This window comes from Hevea brasiliensis, chromosome 18, assembly GCF_030052815.1.
Source record: "Hevea brasiliensis isolate MT/VB/25A 57/8 chromosome 18, ASM3005281v1, whole genome shotgun sequence".
NCBI classification, from domain to species: domain Eukaryota; kingdom Viridiplantae; phylum Streptophyta; class Magnoliopsida; order Malpighiales; family Euphorbiaceae; genus Hevea; species Hevea brasiliensis.
In genome coordinates this window covers 29677844-29701728 of record NC_079510.1, presented here as the reverse complement: position 1 = coordinate 29701728, position 23885 = coordinate 29677844, and the positions used below count along the sequence as shown (strand labels likewise).

At 33.4% G+C, this 23885-nt stretch overlaps 1 protein-coding gene across 2 annotated transcripts; it reads right to left on the bottom strand.

Annotated features, from left to right (window-relative positions):
- Window positions 1–4590: 4590 nt before the first annotated feature.
- Window positions 4591–10907, bottom strand: LOC110633542 (serine/threonine-protein kinase SRK2A). Of its 2 annotated transcripts, none has more exons than XM_021782187.2 (9): window positions 10209–10907; window positions 9186–9260; window positions 7569–7670; window positions 7422–7475; window positions 7245–7337; window positions 7042–7134; window positions 5817–5921; window positions 5612–5710; window positions 4591–4753 (listed from the first exon to the last, which is right to left on the bottom strand). In XM_021782187.2, the coding sequence occupies exons 1-9, from the start codon at window positions 10329–10331 to the stop codon at window positions 4655–4657; spliced, it is 843 nt and encodes a 280-aa protein (XP_021637879.1). In that variant the 5' UTR covers window positions 10332–10907; the 3' UTR covers window positions 4591–4654. The 2 variants fall into 2 exon arrangements, with proteins under 2 accessions (XP_021637879.1, XP_057996685.1); XM_058140702.1 differs by having other exon boundaries at window positions 4591–5215; window positions 10209–10894.
- Between the last annotated feature and the right edge of the window lie 12978 nt (window positions 10908–23885).

Sequence of the window (23885 nt, the reverse complement as noted above, 5' to 3'; positions counted from 1 at the left end):
TAAATTTTGTGAATTTATTACTGAAAGTCCATGAGTTTCATTCAAGGAGGAGTTTTTCTTTAGTGGTGAAGATGCTTGAAGGAGTAATGAATTTGATTTTGCATTCAAAATCTAGAGTGTTGGACAGTGAGATATTTTGCTGCAAAAGAATTTGTTAATGTAATGTGTTTAATTGAAAAATGGATGGCTCTTCATGTTTATAGCAAGAATTATTAGAATTTGTCTTTGTATTAGGTGTGTAATTTTTAACTTATACAAGGCATTACTTTGCCTATAAAAAGGAAGAGCTGTTACTGTGAAAAATATGTGTGCTGTAAGCAGGGAGTGAGGGAGTGAGCTGTGAAAGAAAAAATGAAGAAGAAGAAGAAGAAAAAAGAAAATATTTGTTTAATATTTTGTAAATGTTTTGCTTTTAAGTAATGAAATTTCTATTTTCCTCTAATCTTTAATCTTCATTTTATTATGTAACTTTAAGCTTTTGATTATGTTTTATAAATGTTAGAAAAATCAAACTCTCCTACTTTATTTTATATCATGTTTTTTGCAAAATGTTATTGCAGAATTTATCTTCCATTTTTTGTTCTTCAATGTATGTTTTAAGTTCCATTTTTTAATAACTATGCCACTATGCCTTCCTCTTAATGAGTTGATGATGTTATTTACAATTTGATTTTGTGAATGTAAATGCATCAATTGCTTTGGTATCTCATGATAAAAGAAAGCGTAAATATAATGTTATTTAATTGTTAACTTTTGTGTTTACTAACGTAAGAGGAACAATTCAAGGTTGAGGATTTGAGCTTTTTTGTTATATTAATAAACTATAATAGTCTAATTAGTAAATGGCTTGCATGTTTGGCCTTATGAAGGAAGTCATTCATTTATTTATTTAGACTGTGTGAGGAGTAGGCCATCTTTACGGGGTGTAGCTTCCATTCCAAGGAAGTAACCAGGAGTTTCGAGTCCTTTTGCTATTGATTGTTGATGGTTTGGATATGTGGATAAGTAAACTATAATGAATATTCTACTTTTACAAAAGAATTTGAAGTGATACTTTAAGAGCATTTTATCATTTGTAAAGGAATTACAGGTTAAAATCAAACACGTGTAAAATCAACCCATTAATAAAAGGCCTAAGCTTTAATAATAACATACAAGAGATTAGTTAACTAAAATGAAGATTATCTTAATTTAACAAAACTAAGAAAGAATATGCATTCATCTCTTGCAGATGAAATATTAACAAATAAAGACAACAAAATAGGAGTTGTAAATATGTTTATGATTGCTGCTTAAGCTCAAGTTAGCAGAGATCATTACAATTGATTACCAATTCCAAGCTCTCTTCTATGCTAAATGTATCAAAAACTTTTTGCAATAGAATTCCCTAAAGTGGTTACTAAGGAAGTTGGCGGAGAAATTCAAATAGAAACCAAAGGAAAGGATATATATATAATAAAACCTTCTCCCATTTATATATGCTCAAACTCCTTAATGATGTTTGTTAAAATAACAAAAAAAAAATTCATAAAACATCCTACAAAAATTTCATCTTAGCAACCACACGAGTTTTAAGGTGGAAGTGGTTGCATGGATGATCAGAACATGGAGCTATAATTGTCTTCTGGTGCATCTTGTAGCATCGATGAATCCCAAAAATTATCTTCCAATTGCAGTGATATATTCTCCCAAAATTTATCATGGTCACCAAAGATTGAATCCTCCCAGAATATATTATGTTTCTCTCCTACTCCATGGGCTTTTTTTGGCTTCATAATCATTATCTGATACCACTAATGCTAAGTCCACTTCTGGAGGTTTCTCTTGCTCTACAATCAGATTCCATTGACATAGGACAGGTTATGATGTAGTTGAGATACAAGAATTAATTTCTTTGGCTTCATAATCAATTATCTGATAACAGATTTGCTAAGTCTGCTTTTGGAGGTTTCTCTTGTTCTACTATCAAATTCCAATGAGAAAAGGCAGATTCTGATGGAGCTGAGATACAACAATTGATTTCTTCAGCTTCGTAGTCATAAAAATCAACCATTGATAGAATTGAGACACAGGAATATAATTCTACAGGTGAAATTGAAAGTCCATAGTCAGCACATAATTAATTCCTTCAGGTGAGACTACAAGTTCATAATAAACTACTAAACCTTGTTCTATCGTCATAAATGATTCTGTCTGCTTGCTAGGTCGCATCCTTTTTGGGTTTTTATCACATTCTTCATCAGCTGGAAATTTTCTTTTATTCTCCAGATGTGGGATGATGAGGGCAACAATATCTCCTTGCTCAAAGCCCCAGATCCATTGAAAGCAATATCTCCTTGCTCGTTAATTCCTTGCTCTTCTTACATGAATTCTTAATTCAAATTTTGCACAACACAAAACTATCAACCTGAAAGGGAAAATAATGAACAAAATATTATTACTCCTATCATTCCAACATTAGTAATCTTTCATAATGGCATTTAGAAACTGGAATAATTAGGGCACCAATATAAAGAAAATTCCAAAACAGAGACCCATATAAAGAAACAACTTATCCCTCCATCCTCAAGTGAAAACTCAGTCATAATCCAATGCCCATAGTTATTTGAAGAAACAGAGCCTTGCTTCTTGTTGGTTCAAAGACAAAATCATTCTTGAACCATAAATTGCCCATTGCATCAGTTTTTTATTGTGTTAAGTGGCCCTTTCAAGTCCCTGAACCAGCGGTTTTTTCAATTCTAACTTTGCTTTCTTCTTCAATTTGGTGAAACAATAAAAATAACCGGTCAATAACCCATCAAACAAGCTGGTGAATTTCTCGTTAAACAACTCCCATGGGTTCTTGTCACCATAAAAATTGCATTCTTCAAGAGGCAGTGACTTTCCCTTTACCTTTCTTCAAAGATTACAGACAAGCTCATGTTCAGTTGGTTTAAAACGATACCCACATAGAAGTTCTTCATCATGGATCTTCTCTTCCTATTGCTATTCTTTCTTTTATTGTATCAAAACTCATCAATGATCAAAGGTTATAGACAAAATGAAAATTTTGCACAATTTATTAACAAATTATATAAGTTGTTGAAAATAAAAATCATGACTTCCAATTTTGTATAATAATTTAAGTATAATTTTTGTTTTAGAAAAATCAACGAAATTAAATTTTTACAGTTCAATTAGTAGTTGTTTGATAAAATTTCAAGGAAAAATATATAATATTTTTCTCAAAAGTTTCACGTATTGTACATTAGTCAAATTCATAGTGGGTAAAAAGTTATTATATATATTAATTTTTAAAGTAAATGCAATCATTAAATAATTTATAATTTTTGTATAAATATAAAATTTAATTAATTAAATTAAAATTTTGTTTCTAATATTATTTTAGTTAATTTTATAAATAAAATATTTATTGATTTAAAGTTATTATATCTTTAGGTAGATTATATTTTCCATGAAAAGTTATATATTGTCATTAATCTAATTGTTAAAATATAATATTAATATAATTATTAACTTAAAGACAATAAAATAAAAAACATGATATAATAATAAATCTTTAAAAATTATAAATAAATGAAAGTGTTATTTAAAAATTGAAATGATAAAATGATATTATATGCAAATTGTCTCATTGTATTACGTTTATTAAAATTTTATTTATTATTTAAAAACAATTAATTTGCCTATATTATAATCTTTTTTTTATCATTTAAAGCGTACTGTATTAATTAGGTTTTTTTTTTTGAATCTAAAAAAAATTGGCAATTAAATTGAAAATTAAAGATAATTTTTAAATTGTACTCAATGATTTGAATTTATCATGCTAACTTTCACTTTCAATCATATTCACCTATAGATTTATAATTTATCATTGAGTAGCATACTCCCACATTCAATAACTTAAACCTGTAATAATATATCTTTAGCTCTAAAAAAAATTTATATGTTTTTATAATAATTTTTAGGAATATTTTAAAAATATATCTTGTAATTTAATACATTATTATTTAAGAGATAAATTTTTCATTTTTATCAAATTAAAATCCTGAGATTTTACATTATATATATATATGGAAAAAAAAAATCTACATTCAACTAAAAAAACAGAGATGCATCAATGCCATAAATGAATTTTTATAAGAATTATTCTTGAAAATTATTATAAAAATATACTTTGTGATTTTTCAATAATTAAAAATATATTATCATAAATATAAATGATTATATCCATCAAATAAGAAATTATTAATTTAAGAGTGAATAAAAGATATATCAATGGCCTAGCCTCTAGCGGCCGACTTTGCAAGCATTCACTAAGAAGACGTACAGAAAACTCACTTCATCCACAACAGCTTATACCGTCAATGGCATGGCAGAAATCTAGCATCTTGAAGTTCAAAGAAGCAAAAAATCACATCCACACGAGTAGCTACTAGTTATCCATGAGAAGGTTGTCAAGAGTGATGAAGGGGTAATGGCGGTGAAAAGAGAAATGGTTTGCTTAGCTGAACAAGAAACAGAATGATAACAGATTTGTAAAACTTCTTGTAATCTGATCACAATCTACACTTGTATTACACGTGAGAATGAATGAAAGTTTTATGCTGACTTTTCATCACAGAAACAAATACAAACCTGTCTTTTTAACAATTTAACACCACCGTAAACAATACATTGTTGAGGGGGGAAAAAAAAAAGCACAATGTTCTTGAAGCCAATGGCTAAAAATCCTCCAATGAAGCATGCGATCCTGCAAATTTTTACACGGTAAATACAAGACCCATTTCGCCACATGGTATATATGCACTACTTTAACTTCAATCCAAGGCAACACCAATACTTCACAATGAAAATAGATTCACAAAGGCAAGTGAGACTTGATCTGAAATCAATTGAAACTAGGAACACAATCCTTTCCACATAATTTGTCAGCTCATGCTTAGATAGGGGGCCCAATGTCACCACTTGCATCAATTTCAGATTCCAAATCAGCATCCCAGTCATCAGATGTACCAGCAATAGCTTGCTCACTGACTTTCGCAACTTCCCCAGGCATCTTTGCCTCTTGTATGATACACATTACTTCATCAACACTCTGAATTGGTTGATCGCGTTCTGATTCCGCAAAGTTTTTCTTCTCAATTTCAATGAGCTCCTTCGGAAAATTTTTTAGAAACCAAGGGTGCTGCTTGATCTCTGGGATGGTAATCCTCTTTAAGGAGGACTCAGATGGTATTAGCACAATAAAAAAAGCTAATCAAGCATTGATATACACCAAATTGGCCCCTCCTATCTATCTTACATCAAATTTATTCTTTTTCATTTTGTCTTTTAGCAAATTTTACAAGGAGGAGAACTTGATGTCATCCATAAAAGACAAATCCAAATGTTGATCATCAATTTTCCAGAACTTATTCAGAAACAATCCCAAACACAAGTATGTAAAAACAGAAAAGTTGCATTTCATAAGCTAAGACAAATTGAGCAAGTTTCTTTAGTACTTGGTGAAACTGATGAGATCATTCATTTTCCTATGCTTCCTTGTACTTCTATTAAAACTGTCAAAGAACAGAGAGAAGATCATGAAGAAAATGTTGCTTGGTATTACCTTGGCAGGATTAGCCACAAAAATACGAGAAAGGAGGTGCTTGCAATCTGCAGAGACTCGTACATAGTCTGGTATGGAGTATTGAACGCTCATTATTCTCTGTAAAAGTTAAGAATGAAATTAACTTTGGTATTAGACTATTTAGTTGGAGAGAAAAAGAAGATTCATCATCCAATGATCATACTAGTGTTTGGGAGAAACTTACCCCAATGGTCTTACGGAAATTCCTAGGGTCTTCAGGATCCTCAAAAGGGTATGCTCCCACCAACATCACATATAATGTCACCCCACACGACCAAACATCTGAAATCTAAAATTGATAAACCAACAAATGACCACGCAAGGTGAGAAAAGGACATCATTTTTGTCCCATAATGATGGGATACAAAAAATGTATAGCTAAATCAAGAAATTTGTCTGGAATAGTAGTCAAGCACTATGCCAAAAGTATAAAGATACAAAGATATGACTTCTTGATGCTACAGTCCATCTTAAATAAAGCAGCTGAAATTCGTTCCACTCTCATCTGACCATGCGATCATGCCTACAAGCTTCCATAAGCAACTCTATACTCTAGAAATATGCTTAAGAACATCACATCTTTTTTAGACTGTTAAATTGAAGAATATAAAGCACTGCAGTATGAAGACTGCAGAATTGTATGTTCAACCACTATAAAAACGGCAGAATGATACTTTCTGACTTTATAGGAAATCGATGAAGGTAAGACCAAACGAGGTGTCACATTGAAAAGCTTCATCCAGATGACTATCTCACACTTGATGCTCCAAAAATCTAAAACAATGGAGCTCACTGCTTTGGACAATCAACATAATGGTTTTCACAGAACAAGAACAAGTAAACAAGCATTAACTCAAGAAATTTAACAGTCATGAGCATTTTCATTATGATGTTTTTATCTCTATAATGAGCATTTTCATTATGATGTTTTTATCTCTATATGTTATATATACAGTTCCACAGAGTAAATGTTTAAGGCTTCTTGTCTTCTCCTTCTTTTGAATTGAATTCAAATTCGGAGATCGGTAACAAAAACTTTCATTTTCTCTTTTTTTTTTTTTTTTTTTTTTTATAAAAAAAAAAGGAAAAAGAATGAGAAAAAGGAGGAGAAAAAAATGCAGAAAACAACACCACATCGTTCTTAAAGGATCTAGCATCACTTTTCTTCTTGAACCAAAAGATTTAATATAAAAAGAAAACCCCTTACTCCATGTCAATATTTCTATTGCTTTGATGATTCAACTGTATTATTCTTTTTTATAGCAAACACAATCTCAGACTGATAAAATTGAATGTTCATATACCAATTAATTAAATAACAGATGCAAAGTTAGGCTCTCTAGAAAAGCAGAACAGTAAACCTGAAGTGGCCTTTTAGCTATGTTCCATGACAAATTAAAACTAGGTACCTTGCCATCATATTCCTTTCGAGATAGAACTTCAGGAGCAATGTACGCAGGTGTTCCAACTGTTGATTTGGGTTGCGAGTGCAACAGAGCAGACTGAATTTATTATTAAATTTATTATTAAAAAAAAGGAAAATATTCAAAATTGAATAGAAAGAATCTCCAGGAGCAGAATGAAGAAGAAAATTATAAAAACAAGCATGAACCTTGGAATAACCAAAATCACATATTTTAAGTCGGGGCGTAGGGCTTCCATCCAAAAGTGTATTTTCAAGTTTCAGATCCCTGTGACAAATTTCCTGCAACAAATGCAACATGGCATAAGATAAGTACTTTTAACATAAAAAAATAAAAAAGCGGGAAAAAAAACTAGCACATCATACCATGGAATGACAGTAGCTGACTCCAGATATTAGCTGCTGAAAGAAGAATCTCGCCTGTAGTGAAAAGGATTTGCCAATTAGATATCCATCAGTGTATATAAACAGAAGGACAATCATCCAGCAGAATACAAGCTACAGCTTTACAACCTCATCTTCGCTAAATCTACCAGCACTGCATATCCTTGCAAAGAGTTCACCACCAGCTGCATATTCCATGACAATTGCTAAATGTGTCGGAGTCAACAAGACCTTCAGGAAAATCATATTTGTCAGAACATGTTTGTATTCATGTTTAACTCAAAAAAGAAGGCATCTCCTGAGTTCCTCTTGGCAAGATTTGACATTTGTCATTCAACCATCATGCAGGAATAAATGAAATGTATGACTAAGTACACAGATTTAATGTACACATCTTCCCACACGTGCTTTTGTGGTTCTTTAGGACTTTGGCTATTCTTTTAAAAATAGGAACTTAGTTGGAAAATTAACAATGAATGGAACAATGAATGGATTTAGCTATTATAGATTGCGTTAACTTTAGGTCATCTTGTTACAAATGTCAAGAGTCAACCTAGGATTTAGACCCTTTAGCATAGGGTAAATGTGCCAATGGACAAAACAAAAGCAAGTGAATACTTGTTACTTAATAGTTGAGATTAGTCTAGAAATATTATCACATTAGCTATATACAAGGAATGATCTTATTATTAATTGTGATGTGACACAACAAGAAAGTCGAGTATTGACGAAGAGGTTACCTCGTGTACAGGGAACTAGCACAGCCTACTAGTAGTAACTTGGGCTCAAGCACTTTCAAGTTGTGTAAATAGCTCTAACTTTATGTCCAAATCATAGTTATTAAAGTTGCAATGCGCATTAAGGTATAAAGGGACTTTGGGCCTAAGTGCAATGCGTATGGTATAGGCGCATGCCTAAATGAGGTTACCTCTAATACTGTGTTTCACTTACAAACCAAACATATCAAGATTTATTTTCACTTTGTTCAATAGAAGGTCTGTTAGGCTTAAAAACCCTAACAGAGATACAGAGAATTTGGAAGAAACTGAAAGAATGAGAAGAAATTAGAAAGAATTGGAAAGAGAACAGAAGATAGAAGAGAGGAATTGGGAAGAAAGAGAAAGAAAGGAGAGGGTTGAAAGAAATTGTTGATACAAATTCTTGGATATCTCTACAAGTGAGTTTTCCCCTAATTGAATTTCAGTTTTAGCTAAAATTTCTTAAAAATTTAAATTTTTGGATAATTGGTCCAAAATTAAAACATCTGTATAGAATTGTAAATTAGTGAAAATGTTGGCTTTTTTTTTTTATCCAAAAGGCCTTGCATGTTTACCCTAAATATAGAACTCAAGTCTTTGCATGTGTGTTTACAAAACCTAAGAAAGTTGCAAATGATGGTTCATATTTTTTTTTTTTTAAAAGTACCAAAAAAAAAAATTGAACAAAAGCAGCTATGAAGAGCATTGTCATTGATGAGCCCGTATTGGTTGTACAAAGATAATGCAACTATAAAAAGATTGAGAAAATAGAAAAGGTTTTCATAGACAACACGTATGGCCTTTTATCAGCAACCTCTGGTCCCAAATATCATTTGCATGATGCACTGTCAATGTTGAACCTTGATTATGTTGTAATATATCCAAGTCCAAACAACACATTGTGACTACTCTAAATTTCAATCAAAAGGCAATCCTCAGAAGCCATCGTGATAAACTGTGTGAGACACATACAGAATTAGCCTCTTACCTCTTTGAACCGAACAATATTTGGATGCCTTAAAGATCTGTGATTGATGATTTCTCTCTGCACATTCTCATCAATCTGACACCACAAACAGAATCCACATTCATAAAACTAAACAAATAAACATTTACATTAAGAATATCACTAGATAATATTAGAAAAGAAAATTTGATCAATGAACGAACATCCATCCAAGTTCAGAAGCATGATGCCTTCAAACAGCCAATTGCAATATAAATATCAGCAAACTACAAATTTAGCATTAGTCCATGACCTTTTCAAAAAACTTTATATCCAAGCCATGATGATTATAATTGGTAGAAAAAATAGTAATTTTCCTTATTCAGCAAATAAAATGTTGATGGTACAACTGCATGGACATATATGATGCTTACGGAGCATTATGAAAGTTCAGAGAAACAAACTGATTGTTACACCACAATGGCATTATTACAGCATCACAGAGATATTCAGAAATGATTACTGACTGAAATTGACGATAATTGCAACCCATGGCATGCACACTTGTAGGCTCAAGAAAAGTTAGGGACAACAAAGTCGAATTTAATATAACAGTCCAAAACAAGTAAATCTAGGCAGATAGGGATGGCTCAACACAACTTCCATACTAGCTACAAAGGGAACATCTACCAAATTCACTCAACCGCTCTGATATTCTCCTGGAATTCTTTATGATACATGCTAATTTTGTTAAACAATGCACTAACAACCAGTACAAAATATAGTATGAACCACTCTCCTTTTTTCCCAAAAAAGTAAAGTATTATAACTTTACAAAAAATACATGCTAACCAGAAACAGAAGCAATAAAGAGAATCCATAATCTAAAACAGCATTAAAAACACAAATTGGAAAGGAGGGTAAAATGATAAACATCAAAATTGAACAAAGATAATTCAACAACTAGTACAAAACCCATTTATGAATGTCAAACCATCCAAATAAGGGAGAAGGAAATTAACAATTTAAATACATGATAATAGGAATTAAAGGGAAAATTTTTACCTTTTTCCCCCTCTCTATGTACTTTACAGCAACAAGCTCCTTTGTCTTCTTATCCCTCACTAGCCTTGCCACCCCAAAATTACCAGAACCAAGATCCTTAATTGGCTCATATCTCTCCTCCATGTTTTGCCACACAAAGACAAAACGGAAAGGAAAAGAAAAGAAAATGCTAAAGCAGACCAACAAATCGCCAACAGCGAAAAAAGAAAATAAATCAAACAACTAATCACAAAAAGGAAAAAAAAAAAAAAGGACCCAAATGGCAAAACTAGAAAGATTCCGAGAAAGACTTATAATTTATAAAGCAAGAAGACCAATCCAATGACAAGCCCCACCAAAAAAACAATAAAAAAAGACCGACCCAGAAGACAACTTGTAAAGAAGTGCTCTTTGAAAGCAAGAGGACCGACCACCTAACCACCCAGCTCCTAACCAAACGACGATGGTATTCCTCTCTTCTGCTAAGAGTTCAAGATCAAATTTAAGCTAAAAAAAATAAAAAACCAAAAATAGGAAAGAAGAAAATATCACACAGTGTACACTAGCTTTCACCTCAATGTCCGCTTCAACAGTAGTAGTAGCCAAGAAAGAAAAGTCTATGCTCAAGTCATTGTTAATTTATGGAAGTACTTGAAAAAAAAGGTTGAAAAGAGAGAAGCCGAAATTGGACCGTATCCAAAGAGAGAGAAGTATCTTGAAGAGAAGAATTGACGGACACGTTTGGTGTGAGGGGTCGCTTGCAAGTGTCGCCTGTAAAAACACCGACTATGATAAGACACTACAAACCGACAAGACTACGGCTTATGTTATCTGACACGCGGAATAGTTTTTTACGCAAAACAGTAGTACAAGGTGGGCGCAGGATATGACATTTTAGCTGGTTTAAGCTTTGTCTCCCCTTTTTTTTTTTAAATATTAATTAGTCCCCTTAATTTAATAAAATTAATTATTTAATTTTTTTATTTTTAAAAATATACTACCTCCATAATTTATTTCGCATTATTATTAAACTATTATTGAAAAAATATTTTCAAATATATTAATTAAAAGATATTAAAAATTAAATTTTATATATAATATTAAAATAATAAAATTATTTTTTTAATTTATTTTTGAATAATTTCTAAAATAATAATTTTTAAAAAATACATATAATTTTATTTTATATTTTATTTTCATAATTTGATAAATAAAATTACATAATCTTTTTATTATGTAAACTTTGAATTATTTAATTAATATGGTAGTATTTTTTTAATATATTAATTAATAAAAATTTTTTATCTAAACTTAATGAAAGGATAAAAGTAAATAAAATAAAAATATAAAAATTAATTAATGTATCTTAAAATTAGATGGTAAGGGGTAATTTTTTTTTTTCTTATTTTTTATAAAAATAATAATTTTTTAATCTAATTTTTTAATAATATACCATGTCGTCTTAGCATAAACTGGGAATCTAAAATAAGCTATTTTTTTTACTTTGTATTTTTTTTGTTTTGGATATATTTAGCTATAAAGGCTACGTAAATAAGGCAATTGAATCAGACAAGATAATATATAGTTTTTTTATATATATAAAGGATAATATACGAAATTAATTACTTTACACCTTGTTATTTGATTGTAATTTTTTTTAATTAATAAGGAAAATAGTAAGAAATTCCTAAAATTACCACGATACATAATTAAAATATATCATCACTAAAAAAAATAAACAAATGAAAAAAATTTAAAAATGTGAAAGTGTTATTATGGTGATATGCAGATAAATAATCCTAACACTTGTAATATTTAAATTTAATTGAATAAATATGGTTACACATTGATATTGGAATATCAAGACGCACAGCTTGTGTGCTTTTATAATGAGAAATTGCTATGATCGATATTCTTATTTCAAGTTGTTTTGGTATTTTTTTATATAATTACACATGAATTAACATTAATATATTTAGGTTAATTAGAAAAAAAGATAAAATATTTTCATAATTTGCAGTTTTAACTTATGGTTTTAATTTTAGTTTTGGTATCTTAACATTTAACAATGAGTACAATTACGATGTGCAAAGGAAGTCAAAAATTTTCACTAACTCTGGAGCTTTAAAGCAAGTGCATGGGAGTTGTAAGCAACAAGTTGCTAGCACTAAAGATGAAAAATCATTTGGTAGCAAAGAAACAATAAAGACTAAACAAATTATAATTAAACAAGCACTTAAATTAGGAATTAAACAACGTAAACAAGAATAGAACAAATTGTATTGAAGAAAAGAAAACATGCCAAACAAGAAACTAGTAATTTTGAATGTGAAAACAAGGAATACTTTACTAGAACCCAACAAAGCACACTTTGCAATAACACAATGAAAACATTGCACACCACACACACACACACACACACAGACACACACAAAGAACCCAATTTGACCAACTTGAACAAATTAAGGGAAAAAAAAGGAGTAAGAGGAGAAGAAAAAGAAGAAGAATAAGGATGAGGATGAAAAGGAGGAGGAGAAGAAGAAAAAAAAAAGAAAAAGAAAAAGAAGAATGAGGAAGAGGAAGAGGAGAAGCAGAAGCAAAGAAGAAGAAGAAGACGAAGAAAAAGAATAAGAAGAAAGAATGAGGAGGAGAAGAAGAAGAAGAAGAAAAAGGAGAAGTAAAGGAAGACCAAACATGGGCATTGGGCTCCTCTCTTCTGAAGAGGTAAAGCAAAAGAAGAAGAAGAAGAAGAAGAAGAAGAAGAAGAAGAAGAAAAGGAAGACGAAGAAAAAAAGGATGAGGAAGACAAGGCAGAGTAAGCATAGGCATTGGGCTTTTCTCTTGAGAAGAGACAAAGCAAATAGATAAATTTTACCCTATTTGATTTTTTTTTTAATTTTCATTTTATTTTTTTGAGAAAGTATAATTTAGTACACTATTGCGGGAGTTGTAAGGAATAAGTTGCTAGCACTAAATGTAAAAAATCATTTTGGTAGCAAATAAAAAACAAAGACTAAACAAATTACAATTAAATAAGCACTTAAATTAGGAATTAAACAATGTAAACAAGAATAGAACAACTTGTATTGAAGAAAAGAAAACATGTCAAATAAGAAAATAGTAATTTTGAATGTGAAAACGAGGAATACTTTGATTTTTTTTTTTTTCATTTCATTATTTTAGGAAAGTACAATTTAGTATCCTATACTTTAGCGCATTTTCAATTCAAGCATTGAACTAAAATTCATTGTAAATTAAGGATTATACTATCTTGCTATTAGCACTTTAGGGATTAAGTGGCCAACAACATGTGACCCAAACTAGGGCAGATTCTGGCGTTAGGGATGCAGTGACAAAATTCTTTGGAACCCCTAGCAAGCCTAAAACCTGAGAAACATACATATATTCCCGCATCTCACCATTTTAACATACATCAAACTATTACACCTTAGTCTTTTCATCGATACATAACATAATAATGGTTTATAACTTGAATCTTAATATACATAAGATCCAAAGTGTAATGGTTTCACATGCATACCCTCAAAGGGTTTACACAATATATACATCACTATACTTAAACAAACATTACATTTTTCCAATTTCCTTTAATTACCAGCACAATACTATCCATTCCTAAATTACATGTCCATATACTCATACATCGTATATAAAAAAAGGGCTAAAACTATTCCTATTGCCCTTTCTTCAAGGAACTCTTCTAGTCTTGCAACGTTACACCTGGGGGTTAGGGGAATGGGATAAGCTTATACAAACTTAGTGAGTAAACTAACCATCATTAATTTTATCATTCATTCACGTAAGTGCAATGCATCATTCACATGGATTTTCACATTACAAACATTTCACATAAGATAGATATTATCATCAATAACTCCTCAAACTTTCCTTTAAAACATAACCTGTGCCATGTACCCAGGGGGCAACTATTAGATCTCCCTTGATGGGCAACGTCAAGATCTCCCCTTACGATTTACTTATAGATCCATAATATACGTAACGTTACATAACATAACATGGGGGAAGTAATAAGTCATCCAATATCCATCAATGTACCAACAGTCATTTATGCAATTATACAATATCTTTGTGTTTTAGATACATATATCCTAAATAAATATAACATGATTCATGAGGATACTCATTAATTACCTGTAAATAGTTTTCATTTATTAAGGTTAGAGTTACTCACCTCTTATAGCTTATCAACCTCCTTACTCGAACGGGCGCTATCCTCGAATCCTTACTCTTCCGAGTCCCTCAAGTTCGATCCTATAAAGTCAGACCTAGAGTATTATAAAAGGCTCTAAAACTCTATGCATAACATAAACATCCTATTCTAGGCCCTTAGGAACCATAAAATTAGGTTTTGAAACCTTAGAATCAAAGGAGAAAATAAATGAGTAGAACCAAGTTCAACTGCCGGAGCCTTAGGTTTTGGCTACCAAACCTTAAAACGCTAGGTGCCCATTTTGGACAGTAGCCACTGCAGCTACCGAAGTCTGGGACTTCTACTACTAAATATGGAAAATGTCTAGATTTTCTGAGAAAATGTAAGCTTCGGCTGTCGAACCTAAAAATTTTAAGAATTCCCAAGTCAAAAACCTGCAGATCCCTTCTACCACAACACCCAACTCATTTCAAAGTTTTAAAATACAATCCCATCACATATAGACATCTCTAAGGCCTAGAACAACTAGAAAATATGCTTAAAACTCATATACATTCATAAAAACTCAAATCCTAGGTTTTCCCCAAGCAAATATAGCATAAACTTCTAAAAACTTAACTTAAAATAACTTTTTATGAAATTAAAGCTTTACAAAACTAATTCTTCATTAACTCTCTTAGATCTATTTGTTAGATCAAGAAGAAAAGAAGGTTCCCTCTTTTCTTAGAGCTTGGAGGTGAGAGAACCAAAGCCTCAAAGCTTGAATCTACTTTTGTCCACTTCCAAATAGAAGAATCTACCTCCAGATTTTCAAAAACTCAAAGGAATCTCTTCAAAGAGCTCCTTATATGCCTCAAAGTTGAGAGAGAGAGAGAGAGAGAGAGAGAGAGAGAGAGAGGAAAGAAAGAAAACTTAAGTGTTTTGGATAGAAAATAAGCTGAGGACTTTTGTATACCCTCTTTGTCAAGGGACTTTCGGCTACCAAAAGTTCAACTTTCGGCTGTCGGAATTGATTTTGCTCAAATGGGCATTTGAATCATAAAAAGGATTTCGACTACCCAAAGCCTATTCTTTGGCTGCCAAAAGCCTGTCCTTTGGCTGCCAAAAGCCTGTCCTTTTGCTGCTAAAAGCTTATCCTTCAGCTGTCGAAATATCTTCTGCCCAAAATAATCATTTTAAAACTTTTAAAGAATAAAACTCTTAAAATATTTTATCATTTTTAAATACATTTTGAACATTTTAAATATACATACATGAACATATTCTTATTGCCATTTTCTTGTTAGTGAAGTTTCATTCTTCATCAGAATATTCCGTCAAGGATAGATATTTCGATAATGGAAAATGGCAGGTATTACATTCTATCCCCCTTAAGAACATTTGTCCTTAAATGTTAAAATAAACACATAAAAGCAAACATAACAAACATAGCATACAGAACATACCTAGAAAAGTTAGGGATATTGTTGTATCATAAGATCACGAGTTTCTTACATGCACTTTTCCATATTGTGGCAATTCCATAATACCTTAACCATCGGTATCTCATTGTTCCTTAGCTTTCTTACTTGATTGTCTATAATCCGAATAGGTTATTCAACATAAGAAAGATCTTCTGAAATTTCCATATTCGATTCACTTATAACCTTGTTCAAATCTGACACGAAATTGCTTAATATAGAAACATGGACACTAGATGTATCCTTTCCATTTCTGGTGGCAAAGCTAACTTATAAGACATATTTTCGACCCTTTGTGGCACTTCATATAGTCTAATGTATCTTGGAGCTAGCTTGACTCTTTTTCCAAACCAAATGATACCTTTTATTGGAGATACCTTTAGATGCACTATGTCCCCCTCCTAAAAAACCACTTCTCTTTTACACGAATCTATATAACTTTTAAGTCTACTAGCCGCAGTTTTTAACTTGCCCTGATTAAGGGTATGGCTTGATTGGTGACTTCCACTAACTCCGTTCCTTCTAAGGTTTTTTTGCCAACTTCCTTCCAACACAGAAGAAACCTATAATTCCTCCCATACAGAGCTTCATATGGTGTCATTCCGATGTTAGAGTGATAGTTGTTGTCGTATGCAAACTCAACTAGAGGAAGGTACTTTTTTCGCGATCCACCAAAGTTAAGCACATACATTCTCAGCATATCCTCAAAAGTTTGTATGGTCCTTTCCGACTGTCCACCTATTTGAGGATGAAAGGTTATACTGAAGTCTAACCTAGTGCTTAATTCATTTTGAAGACAGCGCCAAAACCTTGATGTAAACTGTGGTTCTCCGTTGAAGTCTATTGTCACTAGAGCTTCATGCAACCTTATTATCTCTACCACATATACCTGAGCCAACTTATCCACTGAGTAGTTAGCTCTAATAGGAATGAAGTAAATAGCCTTAGTTAACCTATCCACTATAACCCATATTGAGTCATGCTTGTTGGGGGAGATTGGTAACTCCACAACAAAATCCATTGCCACATTTTCCCATTTCCACTCTAGAATGGGCAGTGGGTTGAGCATTCCTACTAGCTTCTGATGCTTCTGCTTCACTTTCTGACAAACCTCACAAGCAGTCACAAACTGTGCAATCTCCTTCTTTATGGAAGGCCACCAATACACCTTCTTTAAGTCATGATACATTTTGGTAGCTCTAGGGTGCACACTATACTTAGCATTATGAGCTTCCCTCGTAATTTCTCCCTTGAGTTGGGTGTCATTTGGTATACACAATCTATTACTGTACCTTAACATTCCTTTTTCTGTAGAAATGGAACTCACTGATCTTACCTTTTTATACTGATTCTGCTATTTTCACCAACTTCGGGTCTTCACGTTGTTTCTCTGCTATTTGTCACCTTCATCTAAGCTATCCAGGTACCTTTGGCTGATAACTCCAGCTATAACCCTTTTCCAATTAGCTGGTGCAACTCTTTTAAGATGGGTCATCTTTTTACAAATATATGTGCTAAACTGCCAAATGATTTTCAACTGAGGGCATCTACAATAACGTTTGCCTTTCCTGAATGTTACAGGATTGAACAGTCATAATCACTAAGCAGTTTTACCCATCTTCTCTGTCTAAAATTTAGCTCTTTCTGCTTGAAGATATACTAGAGACTCTTATGTTCTGTTAAGATTTCACATTTTTCTCTATAAAGATAATATCTCCACATCTTTAGGGTAAAAACTATGGCCACCATTTCTAATTCATGAGTGGGATTATTAGCTTCATGCTTCTTCAACTATCTTGAAGCATCCCAAACCCACTTTGGAAGCATCACAGTAGACAATGAATACTTCATTACCTATGAGTAGAGCCAGTACTAGTGCTAAAATCAGACACTTCTTAAGCTTTTGAAAGCTCTCTTTGCATTCATTACTCCATTCAAACTTCCTATTCTTCTAAGTTAACTTGGTTATTAGAGCAGCTATCTTGGAGAAATCAGGTATAAATCTACTATAATAGTCGGCCAAACCTAGGAAACTCTTGATCTTCGTCACCGTGGTTGGCCTTGGCCAATCCGTTACTACTTCTACCTTTTTAGGATCCACTTCAATTCTATTCTCTGACACTATATGTCCTAAGAAAGATATACTTCTTAGCCAGAACTCACACTTGGAGAACTTGACATATAATTGATGCTACCTCAACATTTGAAGAACTATTCTTAGGTGTTGTGCATGCTCTTCTGAACTTCTGGAATATACCAAAATATCATGAATAAAGACAATTACAAAGTGATTCAGATATTGTCTGAATACCCTATTCATGAGATCCATGAATGTAGCTAGGGCATTTGTTAACCCAAACGGCATTTGTTAAACCAAATGGCATCATAAGAAACTCATACTACCCATATTTAGTCCAAAAGGCAGTCTTCAGAATATCTAACTCCTTAATCCTCAACTGATGATATCCGGACCTCAAATCTATATTTGAAAAACCTCTAACTCCAACTAGCTGATCAAACAAATCATCAATTCAGGGCATAGGGTACTTGCTCTTCCTAGTTAATTTTTTTCAACTGCTTATAGTCAGTACACAGCCTCAAAGATCTATCCTTTTTCTTTACAAACAGTACTGGAGCACCTTGAAGAGAAGTACTTAATCGGATTAATCCCTTATCCACTAATTCCTATAGCTGTTCTTTCAATTCTTTCAACTCTATAGGAGCCATCCTATAAGGAGGAATAGATATGGGTTTAGTACTAGGCACCAAATCAATTTTAAAATCTATCTCCCTTTTAGGTGGCAAACCAGGTAGTTCCTCAAGAAGCACATCTGAAAACTCTCTTACCACAGTAACTAATTCTGATCCATTTCTGTTCTCTACAACTCCTCTAACATGGGCTAGAAACCCTCTATATCCTTTTCAGAGCATCTTACTGGCTACATCGTAGAGATCATCCCCTTCACTACTAATGTTTGATCTTCCTGAAAGACTACCTCTAACCCGTTCAGTCCTTTGAACTTTACTACCATGATTCTATAATTTAAGGTAGCATAATTGGCTGAGAGTCAATCTATTCCCAGAATGACATCAAAATCCATCAATTCTAGGACCACCAGGTCAGCTGGAAAACATTTATCCTCCACTATCACTAGACAGGCATAACAGATCATCTCTATCACCGAAGGATCACACTTGGGCTCACTGACAAGAAATGGACATTGTGGACTCAAAACTATTAAATCCAATCTCAGAACTATTTCAAGCTTAATAAAAGAATGGGATGCATCAGGATCAATCAAAACATTCACATCCAAACTTCTAATGCAAAGATTACCTGACACCACAGTGTTGAAGGTATTGGCTTCTTGTTGTATCATGGTAAAAATGCATGTTAGTGTTGTTGAACCCCTTCCTTGAGAGCCTACTATAGAGGAAGAAGATCCTCATCCTTTACCTTATCCCCTTCCTGATGAAGAACCCACAGAAGTCTGTCTTGCCACTAGTTGAGCCACACTGCCTAACCCAGTCTACTGCTGTGAAGCCACCATTTCCATGTTAGGACACTCCCTAGACATGTGCCCCTCCTGACCACATTTGTAACAATGGGAAGTTCCAAACCCATAAACTCCTTAACAAGGCTTCCCACATCTTACACAATTAGAGGTATCCGAACTTGAACTAGAGCTGCCTCCCATCCCAAAGCCCGACTTAATTTTATTCTAGAACTTATTCTTCTTTTGCTTCTTACCAAATTTTCCTCATTTATCTTTCTTAGTTCTAGAGGAAGAAATAGTCTAGGTTAAGTGATCAAACCTCCCTACATCCATAGCCTTAGGGATTGCGGATTGTTCTACTTTTGTATTTTTCAGCTTCAGACTCCCTTCAATGATAGCCCAGCCTCCATCTTTCTTGCAGCATCTACTATGGAATGGAAGTTATGGGTTTCTACAGCTAAAATTAATGAAGAGTATCTGGTGTGCAATCTTTTAGTGTACCTCTTCGTCTTCTTCTTATTCGTATCATATTCCTACTCCACATACCATAGAAGCTCAATAAACTTGTCTGTGCACTCGTCCATACTCATATCAGCAGTTTGAATCAATTATTCAAACTTCACCACCTTCAGTTTGTTAGAGCTTTCTCGAAAAGCCTAATTTGTGAACTCTATCACAAACTGAGACTAGGTCATATTGTTAACCCTATCTTGAATATAGGACTTATACCATTACTTCACCTTCTTACATTTTAAAGTAAAGCTGGTCATCTGAATGGCTCTACTATCATTGGAATCTAATTCATCAGCTATCATTTTGACTACCTTAACGTACTCGAAAGGATTATCTTCTTCCTTGTACTTAAGAGCATCCAACTTTAAGTAGTCTGTCATCTTTGCTTTATTTTGACTACTTACCCTGGTCTCTTATGTAGGAATTATTGGAGCTGTAAGGTGACTCCTTCCATGAGATTTTGAGTTCCCATGGTGGTAGAAAAACTTTAGGGGTACTGTTATGAAGGGTACATGGGATATGGGCTGTATGGTGGGAAGTAAGGTGGGTAGAGCATAGAAAGAGGATATTAAGGGTAGCCTATAAACCCAGGGTTTTCAAAACTCCCCTGTTGCGGGTACTGATACCTAAACCCATATTCCTGTCTTGGTTGTGGAGGAGATACAAACTCTAACTCATCTCCTCTTTCCTCAAAACTATCTTCTCCCATCCTTCCCACACCAGAAGGTTCGGGATTCTCATGTCAAGGGGAGAAGTCATAAGAGCTGCCTCTAGCATCTACAGACATTCTAGTGCCTGTGTGGTCTCTCTACTAACTTCAAAGGACCTTCTAAGACCTCTTAAAGATTCTCCCCTTCCACCTCTGCTTGCCCTCTCCTTAATAATAGGGTTAGTGGGTAGTGCTCTTTTACCGTCATTCTCCAGTGAAGCGCTGATCAACCTAGTAGACTGTTTTGAACCTTGCATTTCTGAAAGAAAACAAGAAGTATTGAGCACATAAAAAGTTCACGTGTATTGATACGAACACACAACATATAATCAAACATAACATTCATATACATTCATCACATAACATACAGGGACTCTATCCTTATTAGACATGTATTTTCCTAATAGTGCAGGTCAACGAACTTCTTCTAATCTTTCTTCTATACTTTTACTAGCATCTAGGTCCATTCATCTAACTTAGAGCTCTGATATCAACTTTGTAATGACCCAAACTAGGGACTGTTACTGGCGCTAAGGATTGAGTTAGCTTAAGGCTGCCAGAACCCATAAAAAGCCTAAAACCTAAGAAACATACATATATTCCTGCATCTCACCATCTTAACATACATCAAACCATTACACCTTAGTCTTTTCATCCATACATAACATAATAATAGTTCATAATTTAAACCTCAACATAAATAAGATCCAAAGTGTAATGGTTCCACATGCATACCCTCAAAAGGGTTTACACAACATATACATCATTATACTTAAATAAACATTACATTTTTCTAACTTCCTTTAATTACCAATACAGTACTATCATTTCATAAATTATTTGTCTGTCATAACCCAACCTATGGGCCAGATCGACACTAGGACTTGGGCCAGCATAAAAGCTCTCGTGGCCAGTAGTAAGCCTTATTATTCCCAAACATGGCCAGGCCCACAATTGAGGCCCAACATGTATATAAAATAATTTAAATTAACTATTATAATTTTATTTCGGGCCGGGAGCCCAGCTCAACCCTATTACATCATTTATAAACTATTTAAAAATCATAAAAAAATTTTATTTATTAATACAAAAACTTAAATTCATACAGTCCCTGACAAGATTAATACTACTGCTAATACATGCGGAGTTCTAAATTACAAATTTAGAGAATAATAATACAATTAAGTAATTACTGATAACCTACGAGGAAAGAAGTAGGTTATTTTAAAAAAGGTCTCCTTCTGTACCCTGGAAAAATAGGGTGAACAAGAGTGAGCATTCGACTCAGAGAGTAAAATATCAATTTTAAGTATAATTTCTATAGCTATCTAAAGCTAATGCATCCTAAATAGTGGAATGCAACACCATCGAAATTTTCATACACAATACATCATAACAGCAAAAAGGCAATTTGAAGCACTCACACACCCAATAATATTCAAAAAGTACATATATGGGAGCTGATCCCCTATACAGCTCTCTTAATCCAACCTTTACCAGCGAGTGTCTCTCAAGCCAGACTTTCGCTTGATAAACCAAATGCAGGGGCTAGCAAGATCATCCCGAGCCGTGCCTACTCCGACTTATCCATAAAGGATCGGGTCCCAGCAAGTGTCTCTCAAGCCGCGTTTACCCGTCCTATCCATATCTAATACCACACACCACATGCACGCACACTGCTCCAAATTACCATAAACAACATCCATGGCACTTCATCAATTAAGAATGCAATATAAAATGTGCCTACTATTTAACTACATGGATACATATTTACAAGTGATGCATGAATATGCCTGAACGTATAATAATATTGAAATTATAATTAAAATTAATATTTTACTCACAGACTTGAACTGAGGTCACTGTGGTGGCTAAGCAGAGGAGGAAGGCTGTCCCGGCTTACCTAACAATTTCATTACAATTATTTAATATAGTTGACTCAATACAAGTTTAAAAGAACCAAAGACACCCTAAGTCGTGCCGAAAATTCGGCAGAGTCTCCCCTATACCTAAGACCTACCCAACCTGCAAAAGGGTTCAAAATACACTTCTATATCTATAAATCACACAATCACAACTCAATCATATCACATGGCCCCTCCTGGGCCCATCCAAATAGTCAACAACCATAATTTGAAAAATTATAATTTAGTCTCTACAACTAACCCTTTTGTAAAAACTACCCAAATGAACTCTAAAAATTCTAAAATGATGCCTCGCGGTCCTTAATAGGGTTATAAGACTATTATAAAAAGAATTATAATTTTATAATCACCCATGAATATTTTATGAATTTTTATTCTAAATCGGTAATAGCAAAAAATAAGCAACTTGGAGTTCGGGTTTACCTATGCCAATTCTAACACCTGAAACACATCCAGAATGTTTGAAAATGCTAGGATTGACTATAATATCAATCATGTTCTGAGACAGGCCCCCGAACAGCCGGCTCTGGCTGAAAATGTGATCTCGGTGCCTGTGAGCTATCCTCGATCCAATTGCAGCTAAATTAAGTCCAAAATTTATTAATAATTATTATAAAATTATTTTTAATTTTTAAAAATTGAAAAAGTTCGAAAATCTTACCAAGCGAGCTGGACCGTCCGATGATCGCCTTTTTTTAAAGACGTTCGATCGGAGCGAGGCCAATTTCATCTCAAAGATTTCATCTTCTTGAGTCCATCGGTGGTCTCGGATTTTCGATCCAAAGGTCGGATTGCCGAAAAAGTGGCTAGAAAGGTCGAAAATGCCCATTTTTCTCTCTCCTCGATTTGTACAAATCCAATGACAGTTTGTAACATCGCTGATCAGAAAAGGGAGCCCGTTTCGTCAAGTGTCCATAGCCACTTGTCTCGCATGAAACTGAGGTCAGAATCGCCCGGAATGGGCCAGAGAAGTTCCAGTGTTTCTCTCTCTTCGCTCCCCATTAGAGTTGCTGCCATTGCCAGAAAACACGGCTGCTTCACCCATTGACAGCGTCCTTGTCGCCTGGAGCTCCTACCAGTGTCTCCTAAGGGAGGAAGTGTGAGGTATGTCGGCATTGTGGCACTTGAACAGAGAAGAAGAATGAAGAAAGGGAGGAGGAAAAGAGAGCTGATGGAAGGGAAGGAAAAAGAAAAAAAAAAGAGAGCTATTGGCAGGGATGAACCTGGACATAGTGGTGTCTAGGTTCATTCTACACATGCACAAATCTATGTAAAAATTTATTTTAAATCCTAAACTTTCAAGGACCTTTCATGTAAACCCAAAACGTTTTCAAATTAGTCAAAATTCATTTTAACTTATTATTATTATTATTATTATTATTATTATTATTATTATTATTAT

Bases quoted from the DNA above. Each gene is read 5' to 3' on its own strand.
- LOC110633542 (XM_058140702.1), bottom strand. From the start codon at position 10,331: ATGGAGGAGAGATATGAGCCAATTAAGGATCTTGGTTCTGGTAATTTT. The intron at 9,261-10,208 runs GTAAAAATTTTC...TTGTGGTGTCAG, and splicing joins ACATAGAGAGGGGGAAAAAG to ATTGATGAGAATGTGCAGAG. The intron at 5,216-5,611 runs GTAATACCAAGC...TCCTCCTTAAAG, and splicing joins TTGTGGCTAATCCTGCCAAG to AGGATTACCATCCCAGAGAT.